This window comes from Prunus mume, linkage group LG5, assembly GCF_029339155.1.
Source record: "Prunus mume cultivar Tortuosa linkage group LG5, ASM2933915v1, whole genome shotgun sequence".
NCBI lineage: Eukaryota > Viridiplantae > Streptophyta > Magnoliopsida > Rosales > Rosaceae > Prunus > Prunus mume.
This window is the reverse complement of record NC_142702.1, coordinates 24,826,467-24,846,923: the sequence shown is the minus strand read 5'-3', so window position 1 is coordinate 24,846,923 and position 20,457 is coordinate 24,826,467. Positions and strand designations below refer to the sequence as shown.

General features: G+C 36.5%; 4 protein-coding genes across 6 annotated transcripts; 2 read left to right on the top strand and 2 right to left on the bottom strand.

The window, feature by feature from the left end:
- The first annotated feature begins 1,482 nt into the window (after nucleotides 1-1,482).
- On the top strand, nucleotides 1,483-9,697 carry LOC103332430 (uncharacterized). The gene is made up of 18 exons (XM_008235171.2): nucleotides 1,483-1,853; nucleotides 2,435-2,504; nucleotides 2,820-3,434; nucleotides 3,549-3,734; nucleotides 3,848-3,961; nucleotides 4,681-4,739; nucleotides 4,973-5,039; nucleotides 5,203-5,254; nucleotides 5,346-5,438; nucleotides 5,533-5,616; nucleotides 5,757-6,181; nucleotides 6,510-6,571; nucleotides 6,951-7,020; nucleotides 7,303-7,383; nucleotides 7,479-7,580; nucleotides 8,467-8,591; nucleotides 9,011-9,122; nucleotides 9,223-9,697. The coding sequence occupies exons 1-18, from the start codon at nucleotides 1,798-1,800 to the stop codon at nucleotides 9,334-9,336; spliced, it is 2,487 nt and encodes an 828-aa protein (XP_008233393.2). The 5' UTR covers nucleotides 1,483-1,797; the 3' UTR covers nucleotides 9,337-9,697.
- Nucleotides 9,698-10,259: 562 nt separating this feature from the next.
- Nucleotides 10,260-14,351, bottom strand: LOC103332429 (putative serine/threonine-protein kinase PBL7). Its single transcript, XM_008235170.3, has 5 exons — nucleotides 14,108-14,351; nucleotides 12,979-13,166; nucleotides 12,207-12,396; nucleotides 11,375-11,766; nucleotides 10,260-10,921 (listed from the first exon to the last, which is right to left on the bottom strand). Exons 1-5 carry the CDS (start codon nucleotides 14,199-14,201, stop codon nucleotides 10,658-10,660), a joined length of 1,128 nt encoding a protein of 375 aa, XP_008233392.2. The 5' UTR covers nucleotides 14,202-14,351; the 3' UTR covers nucleotides 10,260-10,657.
- Nucleotides 14,352-15,340: 989 nt separating this feature from the next.
- LOC103332428 (CST complex subunit TEN1-like) lies at nucleotides 15,341-17,213 on the bottom strand. 3 transcript variants are annotated; one of them, XM_008235169.2, is made up of 4 exons: nucleotides 16,890-17,213; nucleotides 16,598-16,765; nucleotides 15,723-15,876; nucleotides 15,341-15,601 (listed from the first exon to the last, which is right to left on the bottom strand). In XM_008235169.2, exons 2-4 carry the CDS (start codon nucleotides 16,699-16,701, stop codon nucleotides 15,482-15,484), a joined length of 378 nt encoding a protein of 125 aa, XP_008233391.1. In that variant the 5' UTR covers nucleotides 16,702-16,765; nucleotides 16,890-17,213; the 3' UTR covers nucleotides 15,341-15,481. The 3 variants fall into 3 exon arrangements, with proteins under 3 accessions (XP_008233391.1, XP_088907582.1, XP_008233390.1); XM_089051456.1 differs by having other exon boundaries at nucleotides 16,598-16,771; nucleotides 16,894-17,213; XM_008235168.2 differs by having other exon boundaries at nucleotides 16,598-16,771; nucleotides 16,890-17,211.
- Nucleotides 17,214-18,033: 820 nt separating this feature from the next.
- Nucleotides 18,034-20,408, top strand: ELP6 (elongator protein 6). Its single transcript, XM_008235167.2, has 5 exons — nucleotides 18,034-18,359; nucleotides 18,562-18,631; nucleotides 18,887-19,092; nucleotides 19,219-19,365; nucleotides 20,058-20,408. The coding sequence occupies exons 1-5, from the start codon at nucleotides 18,144-18,146 to the stop codon at nucleotides 20,166-20,168; spliced, it is 750 nt and encodes a 249-aa protein (XP_008233389.2). The 5' UTR covers nucleotides 18,034-18,143; the 3' UTR covers nucleotides 20,169-20,408.
- The last annotated feature ends 49 nt before the right edge of the window (nucleotides 20,409-20,457 follow it).

Below are 20,457 nucleotides of genomic sequence, written 5' to 3'. Positions count from 1 at the left end.
TTATCAGTTCAATATAAGAATACAAAATTTATATTTTATAGTGTACGAATTTCTAGTCCCTTATAACTGATATATGAAGGCATCCAAGGTGAGGAACGCATTCGTTGGCCTCTGAGGGGAGGCAAAATATTGGATGCCCGGCTAGGTGAGGCCATTCTCATTTGTCACTAATGATGATTGTGGGCCTCTCTGTTTTGTGCTCATTTCGAGCGCACCAATTGAGGATAAGTCCTTTTTATGGTAATTTTCATAACCACTTACTATAGTTAGTAAACAACGTAACGAAAAAATAAGAATAAAATACATATGTAGTAATAATTATTATTTAAAATTTGTGGGTTATAGTCCTTGACTTTAATAATAAATGAAAATTAAGTATATAATACATGTATATAACACAAATTTAACTAGGATGATATTATAAACATGATTGGTAGGGCCTTGAATTCCCACAGTCCATTCTATATATGTAGAGAAATATGGTCAATAATTTACTAGATTTTTGGCAAGCTGATTATTGACTTGATCTTTTTACATCTCCCATTGTAAACCAAAATTCACTAGCTGACAAATTTTTTCCCTACAAAATTAGTAGGAGTGGGCATAGGTTTGGTTGGGTCGATTTTAGTCTTAACCCGATATATAACGGTTTATGATTTTTTAGATAAAAAAAGACTTGCTCATTATTTGGCCAATCCAGCCTAACACAAACTTTTTGTCATCAAGTTAGCCGGTTCAGTCAAGTCAACGCAAAGTTAAGCTCACTTTTAAGTTTTGATTCAAATCTGTGCATAGTGGTTTGTGATTTCTTAGACCCAAAACTCGCTCATTTTTAATCTAATTCAATCCAATCCATTACAATTAGATTGAATAAGTCGGTCAGGTTGACCCGAAATTATACCCACCCATAATTAGTATAAAAAATGTTTTCAAAATCAGGATTGTAGAATGACTCATAAAACTGAGTCAGTCACAAATGATGGCTTATGGGCTCGGCCACGAGTCAACTAGTTGAATGAACCAACAAGGTAATTTAACATCATCATAATTGTCTAAAAATATTTTCATTAATTACATTTTCTGTAAATAAGTAAATTCCTTGAAACCATTTCCTATTATAACATCATACTAAATTTCTCCCAATTTTTTAAAAGAAAAATTATAAAATTAGGTAAAATCCTCAATCAAATATTCCCTCTTTTAAAGAGGTTTTTAACTATAATGATAAGGTATTGAACAAAAAAAACACTCACATTAGGGCAATTGTTTGATTTCTGTCATCTTATTGTTTGAATAAAAAATAATGCAATGAGCTTGTAATTACTGTGCATATGAGATTTTGTGTTCGATTTTTTTCTTTTTAAATACAGCTTGTATAATTTCTGAAAAAAAAAATACTGCTTGTATAAGAAAAATATACTTTCCCTTTTAATTTTCTATTCATTTGCTTCAGCAGGAAATAAGACCCTCTCTCCCTCCCTCATCTCGAAATCCGTGTTGGAGACATGGAGCACATGTAATAATGTGACGGCAATCTCGCTCTCTTATGCATGTGCCTCTCCCTCCCTCTCTCTCTCTCTACTCACACATCACTCTACCACTCCCTCAACAAAACCCATCTTAACTCTCTCTCCCTCCCTCCCTCACTCAGCCACAGGCCCACAGTCCTCTCTCTCTGACTCTCTCCCACGAACATAGTTGAAAATTCAGTTGCAGAAATTCAAGGGCGCGCCGCGGAGCACGAAGATCTTCGCCAGCGGATCGCTCCTATCTCCCCGCGCATCGAACCGGATCCAAATGAAATCCGCCACCAAAGTCTCTCTCAACCCGCTTGTCGCCTACGAGCACAAGAGGTATACGCTTCTTCCGTGCTACTCCCTCCCCCTTCCCGCCACGCGTCCCTCCTAGGTCTTCTAATTTCACCGTCTTCTTCGTTCACATTGACTTCTTAAACTGAGTTAATTATGCTTCCGAGTTTAAGATCCTGACCGTTGGATGCTGCTTAGTGTGTAATCTAATTTGGTAGGATTTGTGTGTTCGTTTGCTTGTGAATGGCTTGGTTTTAGATTGCTAGTGTGAATGTGAAATGCGGTGTGGTTTACAGTAGATTGAGATTGCGATGAGGCAATGCCGAGTTCTGTGGCTAGTAGAATTCTCGAGCATGAATCAGGCGATCGCTCGAGGCCGATTTCTGGTAATCCGAGCACCGTTGTGCGTGGAATTTCATTTTTTCATGGTTTGGGTTCGATAATCTTCATAATTGGGCTGTTTCGATTGGCATATGATTGTGAACTGATTGTGATCTCAGTATGGAGTTGTTGTTATGTTAAGGTTAGATAGAATTACTGCTTGTCAAAGAAAATGTAACGTGTTAGGTAGATTTGTTTATCATTTATTAAAAAATTGGAATGAATCGGCATTGGTGTTTGGACAGGGATGCTTATGGATTTGCTGTGAGACCTCAGCATGTACAACGATACCGAGAATATGCCACTATCTACAAGGTTTTGTTCTTCTTTTATTTTCTTCTTTCCATCTTAACGTCTTTTGTTGTGGTTACTGAGAAAAGTTCATGATGATGGAAATAAAGGAAAAGAGAAACAAAAGCTATATTTTACGTTTTTTGTTCTTTTAAATTCTTAAACTCTTAAAATCCTTGGCTGGTGTTTTCACTTCTTTTTTTCTGGTCTTACAGTGAAGACTAGAGGAGTGACTCTTATTTTTCAAATTTTAATATCTACTGTTTTCACGAAACAAACAGACTTGAAAGCACAGATTCCGGCCATGTTGTACTCCATGTAATTTACTTTTGTTTTCAGGAAGAAGAGGAGGAAAGATCAGAAAGGTGGAAGTCTTTCCTGGAACTACAAGCAGAGTCCGCTCAATTGCCTGCAATTGGATTATCTAAGGAACAAGATAACAAGGCCTTGCTTTCCGAAGCCTCAGAGCATGAACCAGACTCCAATTTGGAGAAGGGTGTTGATGGTGATGATTTAAGTGACCAGAGGGCAGGTTCTGATTCTCTGACCAAAAATGATAACGAAAAGGAGCAACTGGAAGCTAAGGACACAAAAACTCATGGGATTCAAATATGGAATGAAATTAGACCATCTCTTCACGCCATTGAGACCATGATGAGTGTTCGTATAAAGAAGAAGAACAATTTGTCAAAGCATGAGCAGGACACAGGAACTGGGAAGCCGCTTACTCCTCTTGAAGAGGCTAGATCCCCAAAAGGAGCATCTGAGGAGGACTCCGAGGATGAGTTCTATGATGTGGAGAGGTCAGACCAGGATGTCCCTTCAAGTGACAGTGTGAGTGCATCTGCAACAGGTGCTGCTTCTGACACTGTCCCTTCAGAATCTTTATTTCCTTGGAAAGAAGAGTTGGAGGTTCTTGTTCGTGGGGGAGTACCAATGGCTCTCAGGGGAGAGGTGCATATTATGTTCTCAAGTTACCTCTTGTTATTTTTTGTTTTTTTGTTTTTTGACTTCATGAATATCTTTGTTATGAGTAAACTTTATAATTGCTTTACTTCCAACTTTCAGCTCTGGCAAGCTTTTGTTGGTGTGAAGGCACGGCGTGTGGATAACTATTACAAGGATCTGCTAGCTTCTGAAACTAATGCTGGTAATAATGTGGAACTAAATAACTTGGACTCAGACAGAAATAGCAAGTTGTCAGCAACAGATTCTGTATGTGCACCTGAAAAATGGAAAGGGCAGATTGAGAAGGTTGTTCACCACTTTATTTATAAAAAAAATTATGTTTTCAGTATGGCTTCTCCTTTATTTGAAAATATTAACAATCCAACTTCTTAACTTATTGGCAATGATCTGTACTGCAGGATCTACCTAGAACATTTCCAGGTCACCCTGCTCTAGATGAAGATGGTAGAAATGCTTTGAGGCGTTTGCTTACTGCATATGCGCGGCATAATCCCTCTGTTGGGTACTGTCAGGTAATTGGTTGTGGAACATGTTATGTGCTCAGGTAACTGCTACTTTTTAGAGTTGCCATTACTGTAAGTGGATGTGAGATTTATTGATCAATATAGTAATTATTTTCATAAACATGACACTTTACCTTTTTGTGACCATTAATACAATAATACTGAGACTGTAGATTTATTTATGATGTTGATGAATGTATCTGTGAATAACATCTAGGAAATCTCCTGTGTTTTTCACTGCTTATGTGTGATATTTTGAATTATTTTATTTATTTATTTTTATAGAGTTTGTATATTGTGAAGAACATCTTACGAATTAGTTCAGACCAATGCATGAAAGCATAAAGTGTTCTTTGGTCATTATGTGAACCAAGTAGTTTTGATTAATGCATGATCTGGCAATGTAGGCCTGCAAGGCTATAGGATAGCTTGTGATCCACACAGAATTTTAGCTAAAATTGACTTCTAAATGTTGAGATAATTAGCCACAGTAAATGTACATCTTACAGAGGATGATTGGATAAAATTGAGATGGAGCTGTAACGAGCTCCCTTTGGATGACTTTTGAGAGATTGCAATGTGTCAAGTTAGCTTCTTGTGATGCTTCTCAATAAACTATTTCTAATTTTAGGTTTATTTGATTTTTGAAATTTGATCCATGATATCAATTACTATCTTTGTTTCACTTTTCCCGACTTTAATGCTTGTTGGGTTTAATCTACACGCAGGCCATGAATTTCTTTGCTGGCTTATTACTGCTTCTCATGCCCGAAGAAAATGCCTTCTGGTAAGATCTAAACTCAATTGACTGTTTGTTAACTTCCGGGAAAGGATGATTCCCAGATATTTTTGCCTTTTCTTTTGTTTGGAGGCTTAGTGTGAAGAAACCAAAGAGCAGTTTGTTTTTAAAGAAATAAAAAAATTCCTGGAAATATAGAAGTTTGTGTTTGCATATAATTACATTTAAAGTGATTGCACGTGTTTGGCTTTGTGTAATTACAAAATCGCTAAACCTTTCAGGGCTTTGATGGGGATTATAGATGATTATTTTGATGGCTATTACTCTGAGGAAATGATAGAATCTCAGGTAATATTTTCTGTACTCTAGTTTTCATGCATTTTTCATTTTGTGTATCTATGCTCTTTCTCCTCAAGTGAGATACATTCACAAAATTGAGGAAACCATGCTATAAATGTATAATTGCAGATGTTGGCATTTCGAAATATTCTGATGAGTTGTATTTTATCAGGTGGATCAGCTTGTTTTTGAAGAGTTGGTGCATGAGAGATTTCCTAGATTGGGTTTGTATATTATTATTATACAGTATACACTTCTTTTTGTTTGATATATTTGTTGAGCAATCACTTAATGCCACCTTTAATCATGTTGCAGTCAATCATCTAGATTACCTGGGAGTGCAGGTGGCATGGGTTAGTGGACCATGGTTCCTTACGATCTTCATGAACATGCTTCCATGGGAAAGCGGTCAGGTTTTAAATGTTTCTTTAGATAATAAACTAACTGTTCTTTTATAGGTACTTTGTTGAAGCTTACCTATATTTTGATTTATTGACTTCAGTCCTTCGAGTCTGGGATGTGCTTCTTTTTGAAGGAAACCGCGTTATGCTATTTAGAACAGCACTTGCTTTGATGGAGTTATATGGTACTGGGTATAAAAATAGTATTTTTTTCGTTTTCTAAAGAAAAAAAGGCATATAACTTGGTTACTTTAACATGATATAGTGCCAAGTGGCCTGTATGTTCTCTGGTTTATGAAACTTAATTTGGCTCAGTTACTTGTAGGCCCTGCACTGGTTACTACCAAGGATGCTGGAGATGCAGTTACTCTGCTGCAATCACTGGCTGGCTCTACATTTGATAGCAGTCAACTGGTATTGACAGCTTGCATGGGTTACCAAAATGTAAATGAAACTAGATTACAAGAGTTGAGAAATAAACATCGGCCAGCTGTACTTGTTGCTATCGAGGAAAGATCGAAGGGACTTCGGGCTTGGAAGGATTCTCAAGGTCTAGCATCTAAGCTGTATAATTTCAAGCAAGATCCTAAATCAATGATAATTGAGACGAAGAAAGGAGAACGAGTAGTCGATGCACAGACAAATGGTGATTTATCACGTTCAGAGTCTGGGTCCACTAATGCAGATGAAGTTCTTATTAGCCTGAATGGGGATGGGGAGTTAGATTCTGTACCAGATCTTCAAGAACAGGTTGCTTACTGAACCCTCCACACCCTCATTACAGTCTTCTTTGTTTGGCATAGTGGAATTATGCATATTGATTCTACCATTTTATCAGCCCATTGATTAGACCTTTGTGTATATATATTTTTTCTTCTTTCCATCATATAATAAGCCTGTCTATGGGTTGTCACCTAATTCTGCATTTAATATATATATAAAAAAAAGAAACACATTCATGCACAACCTTTGTGCTACATTTGTATTTTGTTCGGGGTTATATGCAGTTGCTGGGACTCGTTATTAAAGCATTTTCCTCACAATCAACTTTGAGATTTAAATTAGGTTCTACTTGCAGGTGGTATGGTTGAAGGTTGAATTATGCAAGCTGCTGGAGGAGAAAAGATCTGCTGAACTCAGGTTCTTATATTCTCTCTGGTGTTAGGTGTTTTTTGTGTTGGTTATTCAATAAATGTTCATTCAACAAAGATCTCTTCTTTGGATATATTGGATGCCTGTGTAACTCTTAGTGTCTTCAATACGTTGGGTATATAATTTATACTATGTATGGCATTTGTTGACTTGATTAAGTACAATTAAAATAGCTCATTTTGGTAGTTTGGGATGAAAAGGTATTGATCTTTACCCTTCAAGGCCAACCAGGATTTGGGGGTGTCTTAAAACACTATAACAACCAAATATTACAGCCTTCACGTCCAACCACGAAATATTCTTGAGCCAGTTATTATTTATTCTAATGTGGCGTTGATATTATGGGTCCTTTTTTCACTTTCTTCAGAGCCGAGGAGCTGGAGACAGCATTGATGGAGATGGTCAAGCAAGATAATCGTCGGCAATTGAGTGCCAGGGTATATCCAGAAAACTTTTATATAGTGCAGCTTTCTAAGTGAAAGAGATATGGTTATCTTGCTTGGGAATCTGCCCCTTTTACTGTGGACCTTCATGTCTTGAAAGTGGAATTTTACTATTTAGTGTTTCATTTTTTTACTCTGGGATTGTTAATAAAATATAATCTTCTCCACGTTTTTTATTATGTTTATTTTTCCTTATACTTGTAAAGATACCTCACTTGACCAAAAAAAAAAAAAGTACTTGTAAAGATACTTCATTCTGATATCTTATTGTGTCAGGTTGAGCAATTAGAGCAAGAGGTTGCTGAGCTTCGCCGAGCCCTTTCTGATAAGCAGGAACAGGAGAGTGTCATGCTCCAGGTATTGTTTCCTGTTCTTTTATACTTGGGATTTCTGTTCTTTTCATACCGGTTTTGGGCTTGTTATGGTAATTGCATCACTTACTATCTTTACAGGTCTTAATGCGAGTAGAGCAAGAGCAGAGACTAACAGAAGATGCTCGCAGATTTTCTGAGCAAGATGCAGCAGCACAGAGATATGCTGCTCAAGTGCTTCAGGTTTCATAGATAACCATATATCCGAACGCATGTTCTGGTTATGTAATGATAAGAAATCATTATGTTAGAACCACCCTTATAAGATTAGCTTACTAAATTGCTTGCATAAAATTGTTTCTTACTCCTCAAGTTGATTTTCTCTTGTCCATTTGCATAACATTCTTTTCCATGGGGGTTTGTCTTGAATTGCCATATATGGTACTGGCACCAAATATATATTTAATTTTTGAATGCTTTCTGTTTTATAATTGTTTACTTTGCTGCTAACTTCAGTTGCACTCTTTATTGCTCAAAACTGAATTAATTTTTTAGCTGTCCGAAGAGAAGTCTGGAAATAGAGTGTGGAAAGGGAGCTTAGGTCATGTAGGAAACAAGCCCTAAACCTTAATCCCAGCCTAACTCCTACTGGTGCCCTTTTCCTGAAAGCTTCACCTTTTTGTCAACTAAATAGTATGCCTGACATTTCTTCTCCTTTTAAAGTTTTCATCTCTGTGTGAATAGCATTGGAATTACATAAAATACCACCTGGAACCCCACCTGGAATTTTCTAAAAGTTGAATTTTTCTGATTAGAATGTACGTGTGATAAGGTCTAAAATACAGATATTGTATGGCAATTGTTATTGTTATATTTAAGCCCTTGGATTTATGTTTATTTGGGGGTGCATGGAACATGAGAAATGTGGGATGCTCACCATTTTCCTTTCCCCTATTTGATGCACCTTGTAGCCAATTCATTTCTTTCAAATTAACGCTTTACCTTTTCATGTACATTGTCTGCATGAAATTGATACTTAGCGCATGTAATTCAATCAAACTATTCTGTGACTGCAGAGTGCACGATTTTCAGGTCAAGATTATGTAATTTTATATATTAATTCTTGCAGGAGAAGTATGAAGAGGCCACAGCTGCACTTGCTGAAATGGAAAAGAGAGTTGTTATGGCAGAATCAATGTTGGAGGCTACTTTGCAATACCAATCCGGTCAACAGAAAACACAACCTTCTCCAAGGTAACCTTCTGTGCATTCTTATTTTATTCATTTCCAAAAGTTAATCTGTTACCTTTAATTACTCTTGGTTTTCTTCCATGTCTACCTTAATTTAGTCCTTGCCTTAATTGTGATTGAGATAATGTGATTTTTTAATTTTTTTATCATTATTAATCTCTCTATTGATATTTCAAATATTCATTTTATTTGAAATGATATTCCTCTTAAAAATCGAAAATTACTTTTCAACACTTTTTCCCTCTTCAACATAGATTAAAACACCTAGATATGTAAATGGTGCTCATTTAAAAAGGATACACAGTTATACAAGCCACAATCATATGGTAACACAAATTAAAATAAAATCAGATTTGCGTGGTTTTGTTCCTCAGTAGTTGAAATTGGTGTGTTTAGTTGAAAAATAAATGGTTGTCTGGCAGATCTCTATCTTTACCTGTACAAACCAATCAAGACCAGACACAAGAGTTCCCCGCAAGAAAGATCAGTTTGCTATCTCGACCATTTGGCCTTGGCTGGCGTGATCGCAACAAGGTTACACTCTTGAACTCTTAACTGTTGTGTGAAAGCAACAAAAGGAGAATACGATTGATAGAGCTGTTTGACTGATTACATCACCTGTTGAATGCAACAGGGAAAACCTGCTAACAATGAGGAGCCGAATGACAGCAAGTCTATCAGTGAGGGAGAGAGTCCCACCGCAGAGGTAAAAGAGACGAATTGCCTTCAAGCGGAAGATAAAGAGTAGAGCAGATCAAAGCAGAGGCTGTATTGATATATCCCTATAGATGTTTGCTGCCCCGATAGTAATACTCTCATGTGCAAAGCTTGATAGTATGCCTTCTGTGTCTGTCAGTCCAGGGAGCTATAGTTTTGATTTCTTTCATCGTCTGTAATTTTTCGATAGAGAAACCAATTTTATCCATTCATTGTTTGATTGTTGATTAAGTAGTGGTAATAATCATGTAGTGGGGGAGGAAAAAAATGTAGAAAATATTGATGATATGGTTTACATAGGTGTATAATCTTCGTCAAATGTATTTGTATGACACTTTTCTAAGCGTACAGTATCTTTTTCTTTTAATCCGATAAACGTACAGTTTTTAGAATTCACCTTTTAATACGAAGGTTTTTCTAATAATAGCGATTATGTTGCTTTCCCTCTCTCTGAACAAAAAGAATGATAAAATAAAATAATAATCAAGCTCAAATGAGCCTATTGAATCTCATATTTTTTTACTTTGTCCGATATAACATCGTTGAAAAAACAATTCAATTTATCTCTTCAAAATTTCCTTACATTTTTCGAACCGGGATTTCATAAAAAGTTGGTGCAGTGAACAAATTTTGTTCAATTTATCTCTTCGAGAAAAACTAATTTTCCCCTTTTTTTTTTTAGTACAAACAACTACTAGTCTGCAAGTCAATGCTTTTTTCCATCTAAATAAGTTTTAAAGCAATTTTAATGTTTTTCAAATAATGCCATTTTCACTAATTTTGAGCAGGGGTAAAATTGACATAAAACAACGGTGCAGTGAGCAGTTAGGCACATACCACACAATTTTCTAAAGACTTTGCAACTCAAGCTTTAAGATGAGTGTTATGACCAAAAAACAGCTTTAAGATGAGTGATTTGTACGCCTACTTGTTGTCAAAGGACGAGGCCATTCATTCACCAAATCAGTAAAATTCCTATAAAATAATTTGGATAAATTTCTGTGACTATGGGATACCAGTTTCTATATAGATACAAAACCCCATTGCTCAATTGTACATAAAAAGAATCTTGTATAAGGTGACAGAAGGAAAAGGGTGGAGGAGGAAAGAAAAACAGGAAGGGGGAGCGCCATCACGGCACCTGCTACCGGAGTGAGCAAAATTCGATAAGCAGGCACCATTTCATGTACAGCCAACAAAGCATACCACTAAGCTCCAACCAATTGACTTCTGAATCACAAATAAACCATTTTGGAAAGAAAGAAAAAAAGCCTAAAGCAGTGCCACAGCTAGGTTCTCATCACAACCTTCCAATCACGGAACTGTATCAAATAAGTCTTCCCTTATGAACTTCACAGTTCCCTTCTAGGTCTAGAAGTGGATGAGCTTGTGCGAGAGCTCTGTACTGACCGCGTTTCAGGATCATATTTTTGGGAAGCAAGGTAAGTAAGGGCTGTGACAACATCAGCTATGAGAGGTCGCATATTAGGCTGCTCCTGGACACACATTGCAGCAACGGCAAGAGCTTGATACATTCCCCTCACCGGATACTGACCTTGGAGCAGTGGATCAGCAATCTGCCAAAATTTCCTCCGATCCTTGAACAAGGGGCGGGCCTGCAACAAAGAGTGAAGGAGGAGAAATTCGCAAGACTGCCATTTAGCAAGAAATAGCTTGTTCTTCCCATTGTTGCTTTCACTCGTAAAATAGTACAGCTGTTACTTGTTAGGGTTAACTCATAAGGAAATTCGTTTTGAGTGTTGCCAATAGATTAGTTTTAGTACACACTGTCTAGTAGGTCAATATTGCATATACCATATTTCAAATTGAGAAAATCGAAACTCATAGCACAGTTGCACAACATTCTAAACTCAAACTGTTACCAAAACAGAAAGTAGGTATATAATTAGAAGGATCTCCAATATAAGAACGTGACAGAATACTGATAATCTAAAAATTGAATGTGAAATACATTGAAAGCATATATAAAGAAGAAACAAAACTTTACTCCTGAAAATGATTTTAGAAACAAAAATATTAAAACAGAGCAGAAGGCATAACTCTCTTACCCATGAAACCAAATTGTGTTCCCCAGCAGCCCTCGAATTGTCAATTGCCTTTCTTCCAGTAATGATTTCCAAAAGAACAACCCCAAAGCTGTATACATCTGATTTCAATGTGAGCTGACCAGTCATTGCATATTCAGGCGCACAATATCCATAGGTTCCCATCACCCTAGTGGAAACATGAGTGTTGTCTCCTACAGGACCTAACTTTGCCAAGCCAAAATCAGAGAGCTTAGGATGGTAGCCTTCACCAAGTAAAATGTTTGAACATTTAAGATCACGATAAATAACAGGGGGGTTAGCTTTGTCGTGCAAATACTCCAAGCCCTTTGCAGCACCAGCAGCTATTTTCATTCTTGTATTCCAGTCAAGTTGTTTTCTGTCTGGTGGTAGATCTGGCATATATCAGCATGTGAGATCAAGGAGGTGATTAACAACATTACTGACACCACATAGAAGGTAGACAAATAAAAATGGTGCTCAAGCCCCATACTCTGAGTCCGCTGACACATTGAATATTCAACAACATGGCTAACTGGTTAGCTTGCAAGATTTCCATACCTTACGAAGAGCATGATTAAATGATTTTGGATCATTTCCAGAATTATCTTATACAGTAATTTTTTTCCTATTTTTCATACAGTTAATTTAAATAGTTCTATAATTGTCAAATCCTACTGATTTCTATAGCTTTGAATCTTTACTATTGCAAGACCCAGTTATAGTATGTCTACATCAATTTATCACCAAGTACAAAGAGAGAGACCTCAAGACCAAAATAATGAACTTTGGGCAAAGAAATAATTGAATCTAGTGCTGTTACTGCTGTATATACCATGTAGATGGTCTTCCAAAGATCCCAACGGCATGTACTCGTATACCAAAAGCCTCTGATCACCATCAGCACAATAGCCTATTAAGTTAACAAGATTGGGATGGTGAAGTAGGCTTAACATTAATACTTCAACAAGGAATTCCCTGTTCCCTTGAAGCCCATTGGAATCAAGTTGCTTTATGGCCACTACCTACACAAAAGGGAACAAGTTCAGCGCTTACCAAAAGCTTAGCATATAAAGACAAAGATATCATAACACAGAGAAACAACAACAAAAGAACTTTTAAGACTCACGGTAAAAATCTCAATGAAAGTAGATAAAATCCCACAGCAAACAAAACCAACCCAGCGAAATGGAGCCCCTTAAATTGGAGAACGTCCAGATTTAGGCTTGCCACAAACACTTAACCTTTTCAGTTTTACATAAGACCATAGTTTTTTACCAAAAAAATATGACTTTAAATTCGGTTATCTTTTGCCACATTCTACTTACTCAAAGCACACAACAAACTTAATATGGAAGATACAGCATATATATTGAATAGATATTTTAGAAAAGGATCTATATACAGATATATACTGAACCCCAAAAATGTAATCCATATTAATTTTAAAACAAAAATTTACAATGCCAGTGAGAAATCTTTAAATTCAGGTGAGATTGTTAAACCACCAATTGGACATGGGAAATGAGAGGCATAATAAAGTTTTAAAAAGGAAAAAAAGGTACTATAACTTTTCATGCAGTTGATGGTCGAAGCTTGTAAAGAACCTTATTAGTACTCTCCAAGCGCCCTTTATATACTTGACCGAAACCTCCTTCTCCCAAAATACAATCTGCTCTAAAATTCTTTGTTGCAGCTGCCAATTCACGAAATGTAAATGTATGTGCTGCAATGTGATCAGACCCTCCATCCTTAGAGTCCTTTACAGACAGTGCTGAATTTGCCTTCAGTTGTTCTACGTGAAAGAACAAAAGGAAAAAGTAAATAAAACAATACAAAAACAGTATACTGTGCAATAAAATCCAAAAGAAACAGGGATTACATTATAATCCAAAAAAGTCATACGAACATCATTGAGAGTTTTGAAAGAGAACGAGATTCACAAAAGACAAAACATGTAGCGGCAAGAATCTAAGCTTAGATATTTCCAATGATACAAAACGGGCAATTCATCATCATAAACATTATCCACGTATTCCATCAACAGCGTTCAACTCAAAATAGCAAAACACCACAGAAACTTGTTCTAAAGCAATGCATGCCTATCAATCAAAACTGATGAAGAAGTAGAGTAGATTGGAACTCATAACCAGTGTAAAATTAAATTTTCCATAATCCAAACAAGTGGGTTTCAAGGAAATGAAACTAAGAGCAATAAATTTATCATAATCTCTCTCTCTCTCTCTCTCTCTCTCTCTCTCTCACACACACACACACACACGCACTTTTTTTTATTAAACGAAAGGGTCCGTAGCAGTAGAGCGCCTGTGCAGTAAAGAATAGAACTTGACAGTGAAAATAATTCATTACCCAAGAACTATGGCACAGAGCTGTATTCAAACGGGGAGAAACCACAACCAAAGCAAATCTAACTCAAAATTCCAAAAACCAATTGACAACAAACCCACATTAGCTTATACCAACAAATGCATAAACCCAATAAGGGTGATAACAACCACATCCAAAAAATGACAATAAAAAAGGATCGCACATATTTAAGATTCAAGTTATTATAAAGACGGCATTCCTGCATTCATCCAAAGTAAATCGATGTGGTAAACAATGCATTCAATTGACTCATAAAGGTTAACTCTTTAACCGTGTCAATGATAAAAACTGTAGATTGAGAGTTTGGAAGTGTTCCAAAATATGTCCGGCAAATGTTGATGGAGATACCTGAAATTGATGGGATCTGATCTTCTGGCTTATTCTTCTGCTTCTTCTTCTTTGCATTTTTGCTTGATTTTCCAGAACACAGGAACCAACTCATGGCTTGTTCTTCTACCTCCTTACCTCAAATATTACTTGAGAGGCAGAGTTGGTTAAAAATTCACAGAGACGCTATTCATTCCACTATATAACTTTTCATTCATGAACCCTTTTTGCAAAGGTACCCTTTTGTCTTTGGAAAATTGCATGTCTTCCGACAGAGTCTAAAAAGTTTTCCATTTTTTCACTTTGACTCTAGTCGCTTAACTCCAAAGTTGATTCCAACTAGGAAAATTATTTAAAGAAAAAAAAAGGCATACACAATTAGGAATAATTATTTTATTTTTGAATTATCACTAATGAATTATGTGGATGGTAATCACGTCTAAGCTAGAAATAGTGCTGGCCAAATAAATAAATAAATAAAAATTAGCTAGAAATACTAATGACAGCTAATTATGGATGGTAAGCATATTTTTTTAATTAGGATTTTGGTACATCAAACCAATTCTATTATATTTATATCAAAATTCATGTTGATTTATAAATTAAATTGTAAGGATAAAATGGGAATTAAATTCATTGTCAATTTCAGAAACATCCTTTTCGGCATGACTTTAGCGGTCCATGATATGAGTGCTTTGTAAGAGCAAGATTTGTCTAACCGCGTTTTTCCAAGTTTTAAATTCAAATGAATCGTAATTTGAAGTTTTACTAAAAAAGGAAAAAAGACAAAAAAAAAGGGTATACTTATCGTTGTCTGAGCTATGAATAAAATGATAGAATCTTGGGCTACGTGTCCGTTGGAATTGCTTGGACTAATACGACAGTGTGACTATTTAGGTCGGCGTTGAGCCCGAGTATTACCTACTTTTTCCATCATCACTTTGACCTTAGACGAGGAAGATAAGAAACCAAAATAATATCTTTGAGCTTTCTTTTCCGTTGTTACATTTAGAAACGATATTGAGAGAAGGAGAATTAAATCCGTCTAATGCAAAGATAATTATTCATAATTATTTGAACTATAAACCCTTACAAATTCCGATTTTGGACTTTTAAGCCAACGATTATTTGGTACAACAGTATTTGATTTCGTCCAACAAAATAGAGATCTCAAATTCAAATCTCGTGAATGATAATGATTAAATAAAAGAATATTTAAAAAAACACTCATAAGCTTCTAACTGGAAGGTCAAATCCATGAAAAATCTGAGGGCCCGATTAAATATATTCGTTTGGGTTCAATTATGAAGTGATCATTGGGCCATTGGCTTTGACCTTTTGCATTACGATTTCAATTTGCGTTGGTCTTTAAATTGACTTTAAAATTACAATATTTTAAGTTGCTGGGTTCTTCAAATGATGAGCCTGAAATTGCCTCAACAATTGGAGAGACTGATAATAGAGATTGAGATCAATGCCATCAACATTCCTACCCACACGTGCCTGCAAGACTGCCTGAAAAAAGAGCAAGAGCAATTGAGCTTATTGCTCTAACATATTTTACATAACATTCGTGTGTTGGGATGAAGCCCAGCACTGAAAATCATCAGGTGGATGTAATTTGCCACTCACTTACCTCATTATCGGGTTGAATAAGCAGCTCGCCGATGAACTGGTAGACGGATCCGACTCGAAAGCTAAGCTCCCTGAGGTGTTGGGTGTTGATTTTGAAGCTGTCACTTCCATCAATAATTGTGGCAATGGCTGTCTCTACAGAATACTCTTGTAACCTGAGAAAAAAAAAAACAAGAGATACTAATGACTAAGCTTCTTAATGATATTGGAGAATAAATATGAGAAATACAATTAAATTCAATGAAGCGAAGCAATCATCCAGCCCTCTTATGTAACAATCCACAATTATTTGAATCATTTGACCTATTCCCAATTATTTTTTGCAGTAGTGACATGTTTCCAAGCATTACACTCACTCCATCCACATCATGCTACCAATGTGCCTCAATGCCACCAACTGGAGATGCCACATTTGCCTCCAGAAGATCTTTTTGGCCAGTTCTGCATCCACTCCAACACTATTATACCATGATCATGATATTCTCAACGAACCAAAACTAGACTAGAATCGTTTCAAGAAACACTGTGACAGAACCCGAAACGAAATGCTGAAATTATCACATATCCAATGTCTGTATCAGCAATTCCACCTCTGGTTCATCTTTCTTTCTACCACTCGAACCCATCAGTTTATGATACCAACACTGTCACCAAGACCAACAAAGCCAGCCTAAACTATTAACTACTTGTACCCTACTCAGCCAATCTACAAATACAGTTAAGAGAACCTTCCAAGTTAAAGACTATGAAAACGTAAGAATTGATTCAGGGAAAATATTCGTAACTGAAAAGTAAGTAAAAGAATAAACACTGGATATTTTATATAATGCAATTGAATGAAACCACTAAAGCGCATTGAAAGGGCAAAAGTCTTACTTTCCAGTTACTCTCAACGAAGCCCCTTGCTTGAAATAAGAGGAAGATGGATGTAGGTCTTGCAATGAAACCAATGCCCCAGATTTTATTTCAGATGACGTCATCAGGTAAACTCTCACGAGTCACACCCTAAACCCTAGCATCCAAATCTCTCCTGGAATTTGAGGACTGCATCTGCATGCAATTAATTACCAAAAAGTACTAAAACGAATGTGTCTAGTGCAATCTCAGTCACACAGAGAGATTTATTACAATAAATTAGTGAGAAAGTGTTTAGAAACCCAGTAAGGACCTGCCATTTGAACTAGGCCTGGGCTCGCTCTGGTTTGTTTCGGTGTTGAGCCTCCACCAAGCGTCGAACCCAAGCTCTTGAAACCGATGTGGTCGGCGCGCCGATTTCTCGGTGTGGTTTGGTTCGGTGTTCGGCGAGACACTGACAGAGAGGAGAAGAAGATGGGACGGCGAGGTGCGGCTGCGAGGCGTCGAGATTTTTCCAGATCTGAGACAGAGAGGAAAAGAAGAAGATAGAGGAGAAGAAGGAAGTCAATCACGAAGAGGACAGAGAGAAGAAGAAGAAGGTGAGTCGGGAAAAGAAGAGAGAGATAAGAAGAAGAAGAAGTAGGGAGAAGCGACTGGAATAAATTTTTTTTTAAATTTAAAAAGAGGCTTAATTACTGTTTTACCCCTGGACGGATGGTTTCTCACTTTAGCACTTCGGTTATTTTCGTCCACAAAACTGTTAAATATGCTGATGTAACATGGGCATTTAGTAATTTAGCTATTTACAAACTTTAAAATCCAAATTAAATAGAAATTGAAGGAAAAAAAAATTCAAGTCTCCATGCGAACCTACTCTCCTCGCTGTAACAAACCCCTCCTGCTCCTTAAAAAAAAATAAATAAATCACTGGATACGTGGACATCATCACGTCATCAATTTAACAGAAAATTTAATAGAAATTCACAGCGATATTATTTAATATGTGAGGTGTAACATAAAAGACCGAAAAAAACATGTAAAGGACCAAATGTGATAATTTAACAAATCTTATGAACCATTTGTGATAAAAATCCTTAAAAAATATTAAAGAAAAATTAGACTAAACCAATCGGACTCAGATTTGATGTGGAGTATTGCGCTATCCTGACCATATTCCCACAAACATTTATTTGTGGTATGCTCTTTCTGAATTGATTCATCTTAGTTATTTTATCTCATGTCAAGATTGAATTAAAAAAACTCTCCAAGTTTATTTGATTAACTTGCCTTTGGTTTGCTTTCATGATAATGCTCCATAAATTATCTCCCAGAAAGGGTTTAGGGAGGACTGTATAGGGCGTCGAACAGTCAAAAATTGCCACCTCAGCAAAATGGAGATTTTACTCGGTCGGCCCAACCGGATTATTTATTTATTTATTTATGTATAGGCGCGGGTGAAATAACGTCACTGTTTGAGAAGCCAAAAACCGTTGAAATCACAAATTCACAAACCCTAAACCCTAAAGCTCAGTGCTTTTTAGCTTGAAAGAAGAAGAAGAAGAGGAAAATGGAGCAAGGAACCTTATTGGACGAAGCTCTTGGGTCTCTCCATCTCAGTGGTCGCGTTGTTCTCCTCGAAGACTGCGTCGAGACCAGTGCCGCTTTCGTCCTGCACCACATTCTCAAGCGCTCTCTTTCTCAGCCTCCTCACTCCTCCAACGTCGTCGTTTTTGTTGCCTTCGCTCACCCCTTCTTTCACTACGATCGGATCCTCCGAAGACTGGTACTGCCTCTCTCTTCACAAAGAATTAGTCTTTTTAAAGTGATTTCCGTAATTTTATCTATAGCTGCTATTATCCGTGTTAATTTACATTTCATTTTTGTTATGAATTATCATTAGTTCTCGTGGTTTCATGTTTATCAGATGAAATGTTCAGATAAGCATGAATGAAAATATCTTATATTTGGATGTGTTTTTGAAACAGGGTTGCAACTTAGTTGTGCAAAGGGACAATAACAGATTCTTTTTCTTTGACGTGCTTGTCGATTGCCCAGGTGAGAAAATCAGGTATAAGACTCGCTAGTATTGGCTATCAAAGTAGAAAAGCTAGATACTTGCTCAGTATGCAATTGAATTTGTAACAATGTAGGAATCAGTGCAGGATTGATATTAAGTTATAAACCATAGTTCCAGTTCGTTAAATCGATTTTTTTTTCTTTCTCTTTTCAAAGAAAAATGTAAGAATTGTTAGTATTGCTGGTTTTTTAATTTAGTTTCTTACAAGAAATCCTCCGTTTTTTCATCTTCAGATGGTGAAGAAGGAAAAAACAGTGATGGTGGACTTGTTGCTTTGTATGGGAAAATCCAAAAGACTATAAGTGCCTTACCTCAAGAGAACAAGAACTGTATCACTGTTATGATTGATGATATCTCTCTGATGGAGGTGGCTGCTAAGGGATCTACAAATCTTGTTTTAGACTTTCTTCATTACTGCCACACTTTAGTATCAGAATTTGTAAGACATCAGTGGCAACTGTCAGTCATTTTCTCCGGTTTTCATACCACACTCCTTTTTCTTCAGTTATTCATCTAGTGTACCTTATCTTCAGTTATTCATCTCGTGTACCTTTTCGTATTGCAGGGTTGTTCCTTAGTCATGCTCAATCATGACGATATATATTCAGACACGGTGAGGCCCTCGCTTATTTTACAGATGGAGTATCTAGCAGACATTCTGATAAGAGCAGAACCATTGGCCACTGGTTTGGCATCAGATGTGCATGGGCAGGTATTTGCTGGAACACATTTTGTCACTTCACCAGATTGAATTTTCTGTAAAATAGCTTCTCTAATATGGAAAATGTATAAAATAGCTTCTCTAATATGGAAAAAGCAAGAGTCTATTTCCTTTCATTTGAACAGTCCTATAGTGAGTTCACTGGTTTTCACCCATGTTTTTTTTCATTTGATGCATCTCTTCACGAAGATAGATTGCTAGAAACTAGAAAGTATATCTGTCAAATCATTCATATATGGACCCCTCTCGTCATTTGTGGTTCCTTTTTGAGTCTTGGTTGTTATGGAAATGAATAATCTGCTACTTAAAACTTTTAACATATGCATATGCTCTGCTGATCTGATATTTAGTTTTGTTTAAGTGTATGATCATACATATGATAGTTGCTTTGTGTCATGGTCCTTTTTCTGGATTTTCTTGTTCTCTTCTCTTTTACCTGTCTTATCTTCTCCGCCGAGTCCACTAGATCACAATCCTGTGTTAGCAATTGAAAATTTGTGAGAACTATTTCCATTAGTATTGCTTGCTGGCTTGCTGCTGGTGACCTGCCAATTACGCTTGTAGCAAGTGTACTTTTCCTGTCTAGAATTACTTCCCTAAAGTCTCATCTTAATGGTTTTGATATCCATACAATTGAACGAGATTACAAAAGTTATGATCCTCATTGTTCTTGTTGGTTGCAGTTGACAGTCCTGAACAGTGGGAAGGAGAGATCAAGAAACAAGCTGTCTAATTTCCAATTCAAAGTAAAGGAAAACAGTGTCGAATATTTCTATCCTGGAAGCAGGACTTGAAGACCATTTAAGCTTGAGGAATTCAGATTGTGGGTGAACATAGCAATTGAGGCTCCCAAGTAATGAGGAAGAGTTTACCTGCTCACTAGGGTTCTGTACTATTGTGGAGACTCGTGTCCCTTTGTAATGATACTCGGAGATCCAACTACAAGAAGACAAGTAGTTTGATACAATATTGCTTTGTTACTTTGAAGGCTGTAACTCTAATTTTTTTAATGGAAATGCTTAGAATTTTCTTTACCCATTTTGTTATTCTGCATCCTACTTTAATGGATATTTGCATGCCGAA